This window comes from Thunnus thynnus, chromosome 4 (genome assembly GCF_963924715.1).
Source record: "Thunnus thynnus chromosome 4, fThuThy2.1, whole genome shotgun sequence".
Taxonomy (NCBI): domain Eukaryota; kingdom Metazoa; phylum Chordata; class Actinopteri; order Scombriformes; family Scombridae; genus Thunnus; species Thunnus thynnus.
Window position 1 is genome coordinate 14,672,587 of NC_089520.1, and position 16,675 is coordinate 14,689,261.

Here is a 16,675-nt window from a genome sequence, read left to right on the forward strand (position 1 = left end):
TCTTTCAAAGTTACTGTCTTTTTAGTGCCAAATTCCCTCTTTTTGTTACTATACTTCCACTGCAGCTCCACAGGAAAACACTGTCCATCAAGACACAATGAGGATTTTTTTTTAACCAAGACTGTAAACATGAAAGATATCCACTGAAAAAAATGTGTCCCTATGGCCTGTTACTGTTAAATCCCACAGCCCAGGATATTTTGACTGGTTGTTATGTGGGTCATACAGTTTCTTTCAGCATGTGTAAAGGGCTCATTGAAAGAGATAGAGGGGTGGAAAGTAAGGTCCCTAATTTATTGTTAATACTTTTTCTTAAATGACATTATCATTGCAGAACTTTTACTTGGAGTGTTTTATAGATTGGCATTACTATTTTTACGTAAAGTCTCCTTCCACTCAAAATTGTGTTTTTCTCCTTGTTTCTACAGTTGAATGTTTGAGCTTCACGGTGCAGAAGGATGTATGTGCGGAGTTTGACACTGGAAGGTTTTTTACACATTCATCTGCTGAAAGTGGAAAGTTTCCATATGCTCATTGAAGCTGGCCCTGGTCCAATATTCAATTTATATAAGTGTGATGTGGAAACTTGAAACTCCAGTGCACAAACACCAAGAATGGACTTTACACTGAAGTAGGAGACATCTTGTGTCCAGCAGTTAAACTTATGAAATGAAATATATTTTCATATTTATAGATTCCAGCATTTTTATGAGGGACAAGGAGTAGATGCCATTTTAAGGATTTAAACAAGATAATTGAACTTTTTTTGTGGAAAAAAAACATATCAGACACACATTATTCAAAGTAGTCTTTTATATGCATGTTAAAACATGTCTGGCGAGGATCTTTAAGTAAATGATCTGAATACTCCCCCAGATGTAAGATTATTTTTGAATCTAAGATAGGACTGGAAGATTTTACTTCACTTAGTCAAACAAGTTACTGACATATGTGAGCAGGTGGAGGTATAATGACTGCGAGATGAAGATGTCACATCAGAGGAGACTGGAAACGTCTCATCTCCACACTGCACTGGCTGCTTTCCACCTATTTATCTGGTGGATGAGGTCCCCGCTGATGAAGAGAGCCCATCCCTGACCGAGGTAAGAAGTTCTTTTTGTCATCAGTGCAGTGTCTCTGGTGGACGGAGGAGGTTTTCATAGCTGCTGTGGACACAGATGTCAATGAGACTCACAAAGAAATTGAAAATGATCAGGTCAGACTGAAACAAAAAAAAACAAACAAACAAAAAATAGAGTAATAAGACAAGATAAGAAACAATAAAATCTCAGGGTTTACAGTTCAGTTACACCGAATAGACTTTACTTGTCTCTCTTTAACTTGTCTTTTTCTTTAACTTAATATTTTTGAACACTGCATTTACCTTTTTTGAAATAGCCAAAAAGAATAAAGATAAGAAGACTTCCTCTTAAGATCAGGCTGTCTTGACTAAAAGACCTTCTCCGTTGAAGAGAATCTGGTTGTGCTGTTGTCCCAATGATGTTGAAGAATGTTTGCCCCCCTCCCCAGACTAACCCCAAACACCTCTCTATCCCCCCTTTTCTACATTTTCCTACCCATGCCTTCGCCTCTCTCTCCTCTCTATAAATTTGCTGCATATTAATAGTTTTTTTAGTAGCGTTTTTATCTGTCTAGTCATGGTAAATGAAGTCTTGCACAGTGATGATTATTTCTATGTGCTGGAAAGAAGTGTGTTTTTTTTTAAAAAACAAGACAAGCAGTCTAAACTTCATCAGCAGGTGCAGTTATCATTGAATTGTAATACCATTTCCACTCTGAGCATTTTAATGACTTCTCACTCGATAGCTTAAACAAAAAAAAAAAAAAACGAATAAAATCAGAAAAACATGTGAATTTGAACACATAGAAGTACATGACAACTGGGCAAACTCCATCTGCTGATGAAGATCATGTGTTATGATTGAAAGCTACAAACAGCTATTTAATGGACTTGAGTCTGGTTAGATTGTTTTCTCAACTGCCGTTTCCAAGGTCTGTAATGAACTTAAAACCTTAACACACTGATGATTTTTAGCTTTACCAGTAACAGTGCTAAACATGTCAAATTTGACCTGAGGGTGGCGTTGGAGGAAAGTTCATGGCATCAAAATCAGATGGGTTCTTCCTCCAGAGATGGTGAATGTGCTCAGTATATACAGACAGCTGAACAAAGGAAAACCCTGAATAAATGGGTGGAGAAACAGAGCGCAGATGCTTCCATGCAGTGTTCACAAATACCTGATCTGAACCCAACTTAACATCTCTAAGCACTGAACGGGGGAATATCTTTGTTCATCCCTCCAGCAGTGTTCAGAGACTTGGATAATCTATAACGAAAGAGCAATGAAGTTGTTCTGGAGGCCAAACATCGTACTAAAGACACATTATGATTCATATAGCCAACTTACATTCAACTATACCGCCACTAACATCAAATAATGAACCACATGACACAGAAGATGTTTTGATAGATTTTTTCTCGACTTTTATATTTTTAAAAACAAACAAAAAATAACAGATTAAATAAAATTTACAGTAGACATATGCAATCATTGTGCACTTTAACTACTTCTTCTGATACTTTCTGCACAGCTGTCAACGAAAAACGCAAACACAATGGGGGGCGTCAGGATGGAGCGAGGGAGGAGGGGGAGGATGAGGGACAGTTGTGGGAGAGAGGAGAGGACAGAAGAAGTGAGGTAGAGGGCAGTAAGGAGGAAACAAATGTGGGGAAGAGGAGAAGGGATGAAGAGGGAAGGAGTAAAGGATAAAGAAAGGCCTAAACTTTTTCACTCGGGGGAGAGGGGGGGAAGAAAGAAAAATCACTGAATATATAGATTTCTTTTATTCCTTACATCACTTATATAAATATATTGAACCCCAAAAAACAAAAAAAACTTCTGAGAAAAATAACAGCGCAATACAGAAACCCACAACAGCAGTAAGGCAAACAGAAAGCAAGAGAGGAGAGAGCAGTGAGAGCATACATGAGAGGGACAGAGGAGCAGAGAAAGATAGGAGGCAGTATGAGACATGGCAAGAAAAGGGGGTAAGAGGAGGGCTTTGGGAAAGCAGAGAGAGTGCGCAACTGTGCGTATGAAAATTTATAAATATGTGATATTAAGAGATGACTGGGTGACGGAGAGTTGAGGAAGGAGAAAAAGCGTCGGCAGAAAAAGGAGGAAGGGTTGGAGAGCGGAGGACGAAGAGGAGGAGGAAAGGTTTGACTGAGGTCGACTGTCCAGTGTGTTTTTGTTATGTGCTACGTGATCCTGTTGCCTGCGTTTGTGTGTGTGTGTGTGTGTGTGTGTTTGTCTCTCCTGGTTTGTGTGTGTGTGTGTGTGTGTGTGAGTGTTTTTGTATGACGGCAGCACACATTCCACGGCAACAGTGAAACACATGCTCGCGTGTCTTGTGTGCTCTTCTGCTATATAAATACAAAACAAAAACAATGAATAAAAACAAACAACAAAATCATATTTGCAACCAAACACCAGCCACCTCATGATTCACACCTTCTTCCCTTTTATACATTTGACACATCATTTAACTCATCAAGTTTTTTTGTTTTTTTTTTGTTTTGTTTTTAAATTGTACACTAAGAGCAGTCCCCCTCAGTCCTCCTTCCTTTTCCGCCACTCCACTAAGAGTCTCTCTTTCTTTCTGTCTCTTTCTTTCTTTCCTCCCCCTCTCTTTTCCTTTCACTGAGAACTGGCTCTCTCCAGCACGCGCAGGTCATAGTTCTTTTTTGCGGCCCTCAGTTTGAAGAGGCTGGCCGCGCTGTTGTTAAGTTTGAAGGAAGCACTCTGGGCAGCCATGGTGCTGGGGAACACTGCCACTACTGTGTAGAGGTGAGCTGGGTCGTTACCGTCACCCTTCATTCCCCCAGCTCCCATGCTGACCCCGAGCCCAGCTGTGGCTCCTGGCCCAGAAGGCCCTGCACCAGGGCAGGGGCCACAGCCTCCTGCTCCTCCTCGGCCTCCCTGGGGCTCCTTCAGCCATTGGATCTTGGCACCGCACAGTGACAGCTGGTTGAAGAGCTTTTCAGCTTCTGGACGTGAAATCCCTTCTGGCAGGTCCGTTACCTCGAGTACTCGACTCACCACTGGACAAAGAAGAAACAAGGAGAGTCAGAGACATAAGATGTTAGCAGGCTTGACTGCTCAAGCTGCATCTTTAGAGACTTGAGGCACCTGTTTCATTGACAGGCTCTGTGTGTTTGCTTGTCTGTGCAGTGCTTGGGGGGAATTATTGTTTTTACAGAATCTGATCCGAAATATGAAATATTGGAACTCTGACCTTGTTTAACATAGATATCTGACAACATAACAGTATATAAATAACAGAAAACCAGAAAAAGCGTGATAAGTCCCCTTTAAATGCGTTTATAACAGATAAAGGAGTTTGTGAAGGAAAGAAAAAATAAAAAAAATATATATAGGTGGAAAAAGACTGACTAGCCTGATAAAGTGAAGGCACGCGTTTCTGCTGCCCTTCAGTATCTATTCTTGTCACACAGCTGGGCAGCTGTGGCTCAGGAGGTAGAGCGGGTCGTCCACTAACCGCAGGGTTGGCGGTTTGATCCCCGGCTCTTCCTGTCCATGTGTTGAAGTGTCCTTGAGCAAGACACTGAATCCCAAGTTGCTCCTGATGGTCAGGCCAGAGCGCTGCATGGCAGCTCCGCCACCATCAGTGTGTGAGTGTGTGTGTGTGTGTGTGTGTGTGAACGAAAGGCAAAAAACTGTGAAACGCTTTGTCCGTTAAGGCGCTATATAAGTGCAGTCTATGTTCGTCACACTTTGCCAGCCTTGTGATTCTAAGGTGAGACAAGTAACGACCAGAAATAATAATAACAACACTGGTAGATGTCATGCAGCTCTTTGATGATGCATCTCTAACTTACCAACATCAGTGGTGCCGAGATCTGTTGATGCAGATTTGAGTGTTTGTTTCTTCCCTCGTGCCCCGTGTTTCATAACTCCTTGACCCTGAACACGACAACACAGATCATATGTGGCTTATTATTAGACTGCAACAATATGTTAGGACACTAGATGGGGGTATAAGCAGACTTTGTAGTAACTGGAAACACAAACGGTTGAAACATACTGTACAATACTGGGCACAAGAGACGTGATGACTAGTTCACTGTGTATTAATGTCTGTTACATTATCACCTTTTGGTTACACAACATACAGCAAAAAAAAGATTCCAAACATTTTCACACATCCCACATTTTATAACTGTTATATAGGAATATTATGACAAGTCCCCAACTTCACAAAATATCTTTATTCACGATACATTCTCTCAGTAAATTAAAAACAGGCTTTTCACCCATTTCAGTGCCTACTTTCATCATTAAACAACAAATAAATGTTTGGTTTTTTTTGCCATTGCTCTTCAAAAGAACAATGCAGTGTAGTTTTATGTTTTCACTTTTGAAAAACCGGTCTGTTAAGAAAACACGATTGTAAGTACATTTACTCTAGTACTGTACTTCAGTACAATTTTGAGGTACTCTGACTTTACTTGAGTATTTCCATTTTATACTGCTTTGTACTTCCACTCCACTACATTTCAGAAGGAAATATTGTACTTTCTACTCCACAATATTTATTTTACAGCTTTAGTTACTTAACAGATGATGATTTGACACAATAGATAACATAACAAGCTTTTAAAGTACAACACATTGTTAAAGATTAAACCAGTGGTTTCCAACCTTTTTGGCTTTTGACGTCTTAAAAAACCAGTGTGTAGTCAGGGTCACATTCAGATGTCTATGAGTTGTTAACAGCTCCACCAAATAGTGATTTTTCCCTTTAAACTTCTCACATGGTTTCATTTCAATAAATCTTCAAATGATCCAATATTTCACCAAAAATCAAATATTAGAGAAAGTCCAAAAACTGAAAACAGATTTGTGTATCAGAACTTTGTTTTTATGACTTTCCTCTCCCATTAATCACCTCACGACCCTTCAGGTTTATCTAGTGACCCTTTAGAGGGGCTCAACCCCTGCCAATACTACTACGTTAAGTACATTTTGCAGCTAATACTTATGTACTTTCACTTAAGTAGGATTTTTCATGCAGGACTTTTACTTGTAATGCAGTATTTTTACATTGCTGTATTGGTACTTTTACTTGAAGGGAAACTGCAGATTTTCAACCAGCATTTTATTATTACAATGTGGGTAGTATATGCAAATAACCCATGTTTAACTTCCCTCCATGTTAGAGGGAAAAGTCTTCCAGGTGACTCAAAACCTGTCATCCAGCGGACTTGGAGATCTGCATTTGATTACAAACTACGTTTCCTCATTTTCTCTCTCAAAACACTCCCATCTACCATGTTATGCTAGCAATAGGCGAAAAGCAGACACTAAAATATCCTACTACTAAATACTCTAAAATATCAATCTATTTGGAAGAAAACTAGTTTCATGATACAAGGCCGAATATCGCGCTGTTGAATCCGTCTGGAAGAGGAAGCGACCACCAGACTTGAGCAACGTTATAGCCGCAGCTAAGCTAAGCTTCAAAGTTTCACCATGATTAATCCAGAAGAGCTGAATCTAACACAAAAAACCAACTAGCTGAACAATATGTCCGAGCAGAGATGTGATGTTACTGGTGCTCATTTATGAGGCCGAATATAGTGTTGTGTAATCTGACAAAAAGTATGGAGGAGGAAGCGACCACGGGAGCTCTAACAGCATCAGCCGAGAGAGAGGCGCCTGCAGCCGGGGAAGCAGCTGCACCACCAGAGCCCGGTAATGATCATCAGAGAGAATGAAGACAGACTGAAAACTCTGCACTGCAACAAACTTTGTGGTGCTTTGGTAAACCTGACTTTGTTTTCTGATGGAATATTATATCAGACTTTGCCAGCTCTGAATATAGAACAGCATATCAGCAACTATGTTACCTCAAACTTGCGGCTGCAACCAACTTTGAGCTGGTTCGGCTCATCTTCGTCCAAAATAGGTAAAAGAAACAGCGGTTTGGGTTAGAAACACCCGTACGATATATCCAGACTCAATGAGGAAAAACGTTTAATAAATAAGCCTCAGTAAAGATATACAACGCTGTTCATTTTGTCTTTGCTAAACGGCTGGTCTTAAACACACCATAAGTAGCTCACTGGTAGCTCATTGGATGAGACACATGCAATGCATTCTGGTTGTTGTAGGATTCCTCAACAACCAGAATGCATTGAGAGCAGTATGTCGAATCTTTTTCTCAGTTTTCTCTTGTCATAGGGCACCAATTTCAAAAATAGTTGCACATTTCTACTACATAGGTGACCTAGAGTTTTAAGAAATCATCATATTCACAGTGGTGAATTTTTCCTTTATGTAAAGGATCTGAGTACCTCTTCCACCACTGGTGCCTGGTGGTATATTTCATTGAAGTCGAGTCTGGAATTCATCAGAGCTCAATTTAAGAAATTGAATTACTGAATTACAGAGGCAACACATGCTTGAAAAGCCTTGCCAATAAGACCACAATAAATGATCAAAAACTGTCAATTTCTTAATGTACTTTGCCGAACTAGAAGTTTCATATTTAAAAAATATCCAGACCAGTCAGTATGACAACCTTCATAGGTAGAAAGGTTTCAGTACTAAGGCCCACCAGTACTGACCTGATGGGAGCTGTAGGAGGACTGGCCATGCATGAGGGGAGGAGGACACAGGCTGTACTGGAGAGGCTGCCCCAACAAAGAGTAGCGACCATCACCTAAACAACATACATCATGGGTTAAAGTTAAAATTATAAATGCTGGAAATACTTGTGTGTATAATTGTCCCAGTAGTAAATAGTTGAATAAAATGTGTAAAACAGGAGATGGTTGATGATTTAATGAGATGGTGATGGAATTGAAAAAAACGTCCTGCTTGCCGTCTAGACGACTTGGGTTTAAAAAAACTGCAAAGCAACCAAAGTCATTCAGATATGGGTCAGGGGCACAATGCACCTCACTTTTTAAATATTTTGGTGTTGTGAAGAAAACCTGTGTCACACTGATCGTAGATCGTAGACTGATGCAAGACTGTATTTGTATGTGTGATCGTACATTCCAAACCGCATGTTTATTTGTCAGTAGAGGTATTGTGACTCCATGTGTAAATATAGGTCAAAGGACAGGGATGAGGTAAAGCCATGTGTTGGTGCAGAAGGTTTGACCGGGTGGCTCTGTGACAGTCATGTGAATCACGTGAATCTGCTGAGGTGAGGTGAGGTAAGGTAGGCTAAGGTGATATGATGGCCTGTTGGCTCAGGGCCAAAAAAAACACCTGACAAAGTTTAGATAGTTGCTCTAGAAAATGGGTCAAAGAGCAAGAGTCTGTGCGGGGATTTTAACATGTAGTTTTGGCCAGCATTTCTAATGACAACATTTTACTTATATTATTCTGAACTAGGTATTTGGAGGTGAAATTCAAAGTAAGCACACCTAAAAGGCTTGTTGTAATTCCTTCACTTCAAGAAAACCTGAGCTATTGTAGCTGGTTGCACACAAAAACATATCTAATGGAGAAAGAAAATCGATAAAACTAATAATAATAGAGTGTTTGTGTTCGGTTTCTCATCTAAATACAGTAAGTTTGGTAAAACTAGCAATGTGTTTATAATCTGTCTGATTGTCTGACTGTTAGTGTCCCTATTTGAAGCACAAAGGTGGTAATAATAATGTTAAATCATAAGTTTGAGGGGTGAGGGCCAAAACAATGAAAATAATTGTACTCTTTCAGCAGCAAGAGTCATCGCTAATGTTCAATGAATGAGCAAATACAGTATCTACACAAGTGTGTAGTGTATTTAACTGTGTGTATATATCTGAATGTACATGCTATATGTGCATCTCCTCCCGTGTCATTGGTTGTAAACAATTAAATGCATTTTACTCATTCTTGTCCTGTGGTGAATATCTGTACATATGTTTACTGCAAGTAACATATCTGTGTACGTACTTGCACCTTCACCCTTCTTATTTATCCATACCTTGAGCTGGTCCGCCCTGCCGGGGAAACTGGGAAATGAGGGGCAATGGTCCCAAGCCTGGACAGACACTGCTGACGCTGCCGGAGGGAGATGGGGTGGGAGACTGAGTGGGGGAGGCCAGTGGACTCGTCAGCTGGGTACTGGCCTGGACATGAGGAGAAGAGAGGAAAAAAAAAAAAGAGGAAAAATATTAAATATAAGACCCTCATGTTCCTGATCACATGATAATCTTTCCAGCCCTAGTTTACTGGACTCAAACACAGAATACCTTTTGATTCAAAGGGCAGGTCCATTATGTTTTGTTTTTTTGAGGTTTTTATATTATTCTGTTTCTCAGTAGTCTTCCATATGTATTCTAATATGAAAATTCAAATTTTGGTAGAAGTGCATATGTTTCAGCATCAAAATGCCATTTTCCCAAGCCCTTCCAAAAACTTTTTTCCACATGACCTGACGTAGGTTTCTACATGATGACAATGCTACATAAAACCAATATAAACCCCCTAGCCCGCCCAGCCAGTCGCCACAGAGACAGACTGAGCACTCACTGTTGCTGCTACTCTGCAAAACATGCTAACTGAGTAGAGACACACAGATGGAGCACTCACTGTTGCTGCTGCTCTAAGTTTTAAAAAAAAATCATCAGCACTCTAACCCACGTCACTGCTTTTCGCTAACAGTAGAGTGGGTGTCTCCATTTAAACAACTCGGAAAAAACCCAGATGTAGTCATCCTGTAACAAACACACTTCATTGCATCAGCTTAGGACATTTACATACCTCCTCATGACCACCAGAGGGTGGACAGAATGAATGAATACATGAATGAATGAATGAATGAATGTGTGAGATTCATTGGATTTCGCCCACTGATGGCAGAGACCGTCATGTGTATGTGTGTGTACCTGTGGAGTGTTGTCAGGTTTGTAGAGCTCTCCTGGCTTGTTGGGTCTCTGCTCTATGCTGTAGTACTTGCATGGGTTCCACTGGACCAGAGGAGGATTCTGTGAAGGCTGTGGTCCATTGGGGACGCTGAGTTGCATGACCATCACTCCAGGCCCAGGAGGCGGTACTCCTGAGGGAGCGCACAGACAGACAAATGTGTAGATTAACAGCGAGTTTAATTTGTCACTATGGACTCAGAACAATATCAACAGACCTCTAGAGGAGGACTGAACCAGTAAAGTCCTCTTTTCCTTTTCATGTGTTGCCAAAAAAAAAAAAAAATCTCTATATAAATATATATATATTTGATTCAGTTCAAAGGTTAATAATAATGAAAATTGTAGATTGAAACTACAGTATATGATTCCACCAAAAGTTTCTTTTAGCTCTGATGTAGAGTTATTGAGTAATCTAGAGAGTATTGTGACAATGTGTTTTTTGCACTGGGCTTTGATAATAAGTGTTAGGATTTGCTTGGATTTTACTCTGTAGGTTAAGAATGACATGCAATTGTAAAAGCAGTTGATTTATCTAGTACAACAAGAGTAGTGTACAGTAAAGCGCATAAGTGTGTTAGGTTGGCTTTGCATTTAAAAGATTAGCAAACTTTTTGCAGGTTTTCCATTTTTGCGGTTGAAGCAACTGACTATTCTAACAAAAACACATTCAAATTCAAAACATTTTAATGATTTTCAGGTCAAGACCATATTTGTCAAGTTGACATTAAGACATTTTAATGACCTGCAGACGACCTGTAATATATAACTATCATGATGTCTGGTCTCCCAGGTCAAGATTACCATCTGGTGTGTCTGCTAGTGTAACTGCTTAAGGTATCAAATGCCAAGAGATGAACTACAAGTTCTTCTATTAATTCCCAACATGCAAGACAAGCTGCTGACAACATCTTGCAAAAATCAAGCAGACGACAGCTTAAGCCTATTGTTGAATTTAGTCCGTCAAAAGTTTGAAAATAGAACTAATTACAATCATGGATGGGTATCATCCATTTTTGGGGTGAGAAACTGACCAATCAAATTACTCTTAGAACAAATAACCATGCAGCTGAGTAAATCGCACAAACGGAGCAGAGGTTGAAAGGATAAAGTGATGACTATTTTGATCAACATTTACTCAAGGTCAAAAAGGTATACAAGGGCTTTGTGGGGGTTTAAGCTTTCCGTGATTTCTTCAAACATTAACCCTTTTTAAGGACACTGATTTACAAGTTCATCATGTGAACTCAGTGTACGTCTGTGAACTTTTCCCTGGAAACCTTTCACCTGATTTTGTAAAGGAGGGTTGCAAGTTACAACACAATTCTTAGTCATTGTAGGCCTTGAATTCACAGGTCAGTGTTGGCATATACTCTGACATACAATCTACTCAGACTGATCACAATGTTTAGCTGCAGTCCTTGGCAATGAACCTGAGATAAACACAGTAAAGAAGATGATGTAACTGGTCCTGGAAGGGCACCTTTGTCTCAGTGGTGAAAACATTTGGGAACAACATTACGGTCACCTTTAAATTTGCTCATGAGGAGACTTTTAAAGAACAAAATAAAAATTGTATTGTTGATGTCAATTAAATGTAAAATACTTCAGGTATTTGTTTTGGGAGGATTATGTCAACAATTTAATTAAAACAAAAATAAAAATGATGTTAATCTAGCAGTTACAAAAATGTTTTACTGCTGGCATCCTGGTGGAGTTCCTACAAAACCTCTTGACACCAAGTCTCACCTGAATATTGCTGCTGCAACTGTTGAGGGTTGCAGGGGGACGGCGACTGTGTGATTTGATACTGCTCAGAGCTGGGGGCCTGCAGGTAACCTACTGACGGGCTGCAGCATAGACACAAACAGGGAGAAAATTATATCATGGTGACAGTGAATTCACATACAAGAGAAAAACCCTACATGTTGCCTCAAAATAAGAAAAGATAAGAAACTACATGCGTACATATGTTCCAAGAAGTCGATGTTTTAGTGTTTAGCAATAACAATACGTGCAATAAATCAGATTCATACACAACTCTGCTAAATTTAAATTACAATTTGAATGGTTTTCATCAGCAGATGTGTTGGTGAGAGGAATGAAGATGCACTCAGAGAAAGCAAAAATATTTTCCACTCATGAGCATCTTTCTCTACAACTTAATCCCAGCCAAGTTCAACCATTTACAACCTTTTCATGGAGATGATAATAACAGCAGCGCATTCAGCTCGGCTTCTTACTGGTTTTAACAGATAACATCACGTTACCCCAATCCTGGCTTCCCTCCATCGGCTCCCTGTTCGTTTTAGAATTGATTTTAAGATTTTACTGATCACTTTTAAAGCACGTCTGGGTCTGGTTCCAAGCTACATAACAAAAACGCTGACCCCGTACAAGCCAGCCGCAAGATTTAGACCCTCTGGTGGAGCCCTTCTGGCTGTTCCAAAGTCAAGGCTTAAATCTAAAGGTGACTGTGCTTTTGCAATCAGGACCCCTTGGCTTTGGAGCGACCTGCCTGAGGATATACGGCTTGGAGAATCAGTAACTTCTTAAAACTAATTTCTACAGACTTGCTTTTATGTGATGTCGTCTTTTTATCGTCTTTTAATCTATCATCTCTTTGTTTTTCATCATCTTCTACTGTCGTCTTCTTAATGTCAGCTTTGTTATTGCCATCTGTGTCATGTGTTTTTGGTTTTGTATTGTACCGCCTTTACTTTGTCTGTCAAAGCATTTTGTAAACACTGTTTTTAAAGTGCTATATAAATGAAGTTATTATCATTATTATTATTTAAGTGAAAACAACTTCAATGAAAGCTTCACTGTGGCTTCTACTTAACTTTATGGTTATCACAATGCCTGTTTCGCAATGTATTTTTAACAGTTTCAGTGATGGTATCTTTTGATACTATTAGATTTGTATGAATGTGATGAACGTATACATACCTTGTGCTATTCTGCTGTGTGGGTGTGATAACACTGTAGTAAACAGGCATAGGGCCCTGGACAGACTGGCTGACTGGCACCATCACCTGCTGCTGGTACTGCTGCTGCACCACCTGCTGATTTTCATTTCCCACTGGCACCTGGAGAAGTGTTAAGGGTCAAGAGAAAGACACTATTTAGAAAAAAGTCAAATGAATTGGTGGTTCAGGTGACTTCTGCCAAAAAGTTTGGAGGCGAGAAGACAAGACTAACTGAGAAGGACAATCTCAAGAACTGAACTGTTATGACATCAGTTTTACATTTAAAACACTTGTTGCTTTATTTCAATAAAGACTGTATGTGTCCATTTTTATCTTGTTCTCTTCATGAGCATTTGGAAAAGATTTTTAAAGATATTTTTTTTTTTCCACACAAATATCACTACTGTTACAGAACAATAAACAATAAACATAGTTCAAGACAAAACTGGGTTTTTTATTCTTTTTTCAAAACAAGGCAGAAATGAATGTTGGTTCTTGTAAATTGAGTACACTGTCCTTTAACTTTGAAACTTCCTCCATCCAGTACTGCTACGCATTATCACCACAGAGCAGTTAATTCACTGAGTCTCTGTCACAGGTTTTGTGGTGGAGGAATTTCCCGTCTGTAAACACCAAAATGTCACTGCTGAGTGGCAAACATTTTAATGGACAACAAATAAATACACATCATCCCCATGACCATGTCCATGTTTGCTGATGATTTTAATGATGATGATTTTGACATGTTTTGTGAATATAATGCTCTTCGACCGACACACAAGGTTCAGATGTAAAGAGTTTCACATTACCCATAAACACACCACACACACACACAACCACACAGGCATAAAGCATTCAACTCCAAACACAATCACCAGGAACACGGTCTCCTCTCTAGAGCAGATTTGAATCAGACTGTGACAGTTGAGACACGTCTAATTAGACTTATTAGTTTCTCGAACTTATATCTGCAGTAAAAGCATCAGAAAAAATGCATTTTGCTTAGTGTGTTTTTGTTGTTGTTTTATGACTGGTGTAGGAATGTTTACACTTACTGAGTAACAATACATTTTATTTTGGGTCATTTAACATCATCTGGCTTTTTAGCATAAAATGTTTAAACTGTGCACCAGATGGAGCTGTTTATCCTGGTGAGATTAGCCACATGTATCACAACTACAGCTCAACAGGCAAGATGAAAAGGCTCATTGTTAATATCAATCTGGGAAGTTGAAGAACTCGTTACCTGATATGATGGCATCTGTGGGTACTGAACCATTATGCTTTGCATTTGTCCTCCCATGCCTGCCCTCTGGGAATTGAGCAGACCAGGGTTTTGGGGCTGCTGCACCCCCATCATGCCCTGGTAGCTCGGCTGCTGGCTGGGCATCATGGTCTGGAGACCTGATGACAACGGGCAAGAATTGGAGGAGTGAAATTTGAGATTAGAGTCGGGTTGAAAAGGAGTAAAGTACAGAGAGGAGAAAAGAAGACGGAGGTTGTAGAGGAAGGGCAGTTGGGGCCCAATGTCCAAAATTATGACTACTTAGGTGATGAAACAAAACAAATATTTTGTACAAATATCTTACTGTTGAGATACTCAAAAGCACCAGGCTTCATACCAATTATTTTTCAAAATCTACAACTCAAATAAATGGAGTGGATAGAGGCTAATTATTTCAATCCAGAAGGGTCTCAGATCACATTTTTGATATATTTTTTAATTTTTAATTTTTAATTTTTGATATTAATATATACTTATTATAAAAGTATAAATCTTCAACATTATAAAACTCATATTTCCAGGTAGCAGCCCTGGATTGATGCAAGGTCTCACTGACCATGACGGTTCATGATCCATGTGGATTTGGCAGGCCTCCACTATGAGCCAAAGTCCATTTTGGATGTCAACAGTGTCTATCTGTCACTTACTGTATAAACACACAGCCAACCTTCATAGATTACAAATGAAAGAGATTCAAGGATAAAGTGTTCAGGTTTTTCCATGAAAAACTGCAAAGAGCTCTATTTTGGTCTGCGTATATTTGACTTGGCAGAACAATAAAGGGCCAAGGTTGTTTACAATCAATCTTTCACCTAGAATACTGAAAAATTAAGCATGATTTAGCAGTTTTCTGCTGAGAGACAGTAAAATATGGTTATACAATTAAGTGGACTGTACACGTGTATTGACTCATACTAAATATATTTTGGAAAGTGTTAAAGAATGAGTGAAAAATTAATATTTTATTTTGTCTCAACTTTGCTCTGATTCTGATTTCCAGTGATAACACTATAGGTGGACATCAACTTAAGAGTTAACCACAAATAAGAAAGAAAACCTTGATCTGCAACATGTAATCGATACAGCATGTGTTTTATTAATCATTATATACAAAAATACAACAAAGTGTATCCTTGTAAAATATACTGACCTGACTGCTGTGTGGGCTGAGGCATGGGTTGTGTGCGCTGGGCAGGATAAGACACCTGGTGGGACATAGGCTGGGGAACACGGTACTGCTGGCCTGAGCTGGGATACTGACCAGGAGGGTAGTATGACACCTGTATCTGAGGAGAAACGACAGGAAAACATGATAAGTGAGTAATGAATACACAAAAAGGAGAGAAGAATAACTGCATGAATCACAGTGATTTAGATCAGCTGTCTTCAACCTTTTTCACCTGTGGCACAGGGACAATATTGGGGATTTCCCATATTTTCATGGCACAGAGAACACATTATTACTTTTGTATGTTTTATTTATGTTGTACATGATTTTGCCACCAATTTTCCAAGACCCAAGATGAAGACCCCAGCCTTAGATGGTCAGTAAGGCAATAAAACATGATATACTGTACAAAAAACCAAAAACAAAGCATCTAGTTCTTGAACCATTTTAGTGCAAATTTCAACTGTGCATTTCCACTGTCAAATGTTTGCATGAATATGTAGCCTTGCAACTAAGAACACTTTTTAAAAATCCTTTTAAGCAACTTGAAGCAATTGAAGTTGAGCAATCAATCCGATAAGATCTCACTACTATAGCTCAGTCCAAACACATTAAACCTGTAAGAACTGACTTTTTGACCACTTGGGGGCAACAGAAACAAGCTGTGAAAACAACTCTAACATATTATCATACCTTTTAAGTTAATATAGAAAACTTGTTAACAAACATTTTCCTATTTACGCAGCCAGCAGATACAGAGCAACATTATTATTCATTTGGAGTTGTTTCGGGCCACCTGATAAATGCAAGTCCAATATTCACTCTTGGACTTTAGGACTTTCTTGCTGAATACAGCTGCCTGTGATGACTGGAAACAACACTATGAGAGTGGTGAGGGTGAATAAAAACATTGAAGTTGCGGGCCGGAAAACCAAAACAATGAGCCGAAAGTCACTATTAAGGTCTGTAAAATTGAGGGTAACTGCAGAGAGTTCATCACTACAAGCGACCCATTTCTCATACAAGTTGTCTTGTGATTGTTAATACAAAAATATCTATTATAGCAGCTTTAAGACAATGCCTAAAGAACATCACTCTGTGCTTCCTCATCAATTGTTCAATAATGATGTAAGGTACAGGAGAAAAAATGTGTAACAGTACAAGAGTTATAGAGGTGTATGTGTTAAAGTTTGAACAACTTGTGCCTTATACAACCAAGCTAAATGTAGCATACACAATTTCCAAACGAGACATCAAACGGAGAAACAGAGAGAAAGTGA

General features: G+C 39.3%; 1 protein-coding gene across 11 annotated transcripts in view; it reads right to left on the reverse strand.

The window, feature by feature from the left end:
• Window positions 1–2,481: 2,481 nt before the first annotated feature.
• Window positions 2,482–16,675, reverse strand: part of LOC137181270 (R3H domain-containing protein 2) — a 64,199-nt gene continuing 50,005 nt past the window's right edge. For all 11 annotated transcript variants that reach the window (XM_067586847.1, XM_067586844.1, XM_067586855.1 and 8 more), the window contains 9 exons: window positions 15,378–15,513; window positions 14,189–14,346; window positions 12,923–13,062; window positions 11,723–11,823; window positions 9,938–10,107; window positions 9,034–9,178; window positions 7,676–7,770; window positions 4,925–5,009; window positions 2,482–4,126 (listed from right to left, as the gene is read on the reverse strand). In XM_067586847.1, coding sequence (XP_067442948.1) covers window positions 3,723–4,126; window positions 4,925–5,009; window positions 7,676–7,770; window positions 9,034–9,178; window positions 9,938–10,107; window positions 11,723–11,823; window positions 12,923–13,062; window positions 14,189–14,346; window positions 15,378–15,513 — 1,434 coding nt within the window. In that variant the 3' untranslated portion in view covers window positions 2,482–3,722. The remainder of the gene's footprint in view (window positions 4,127–4,924; window positions 5,010–7,675; window positions 7,771–9,033; window positions 9,179–9,937; window positions 10,108–11,722; window positions 11,824–12,922; window positions 13,063–14,188; window positions 14,347–15,377; window positions 15,514–16,675) is intronic.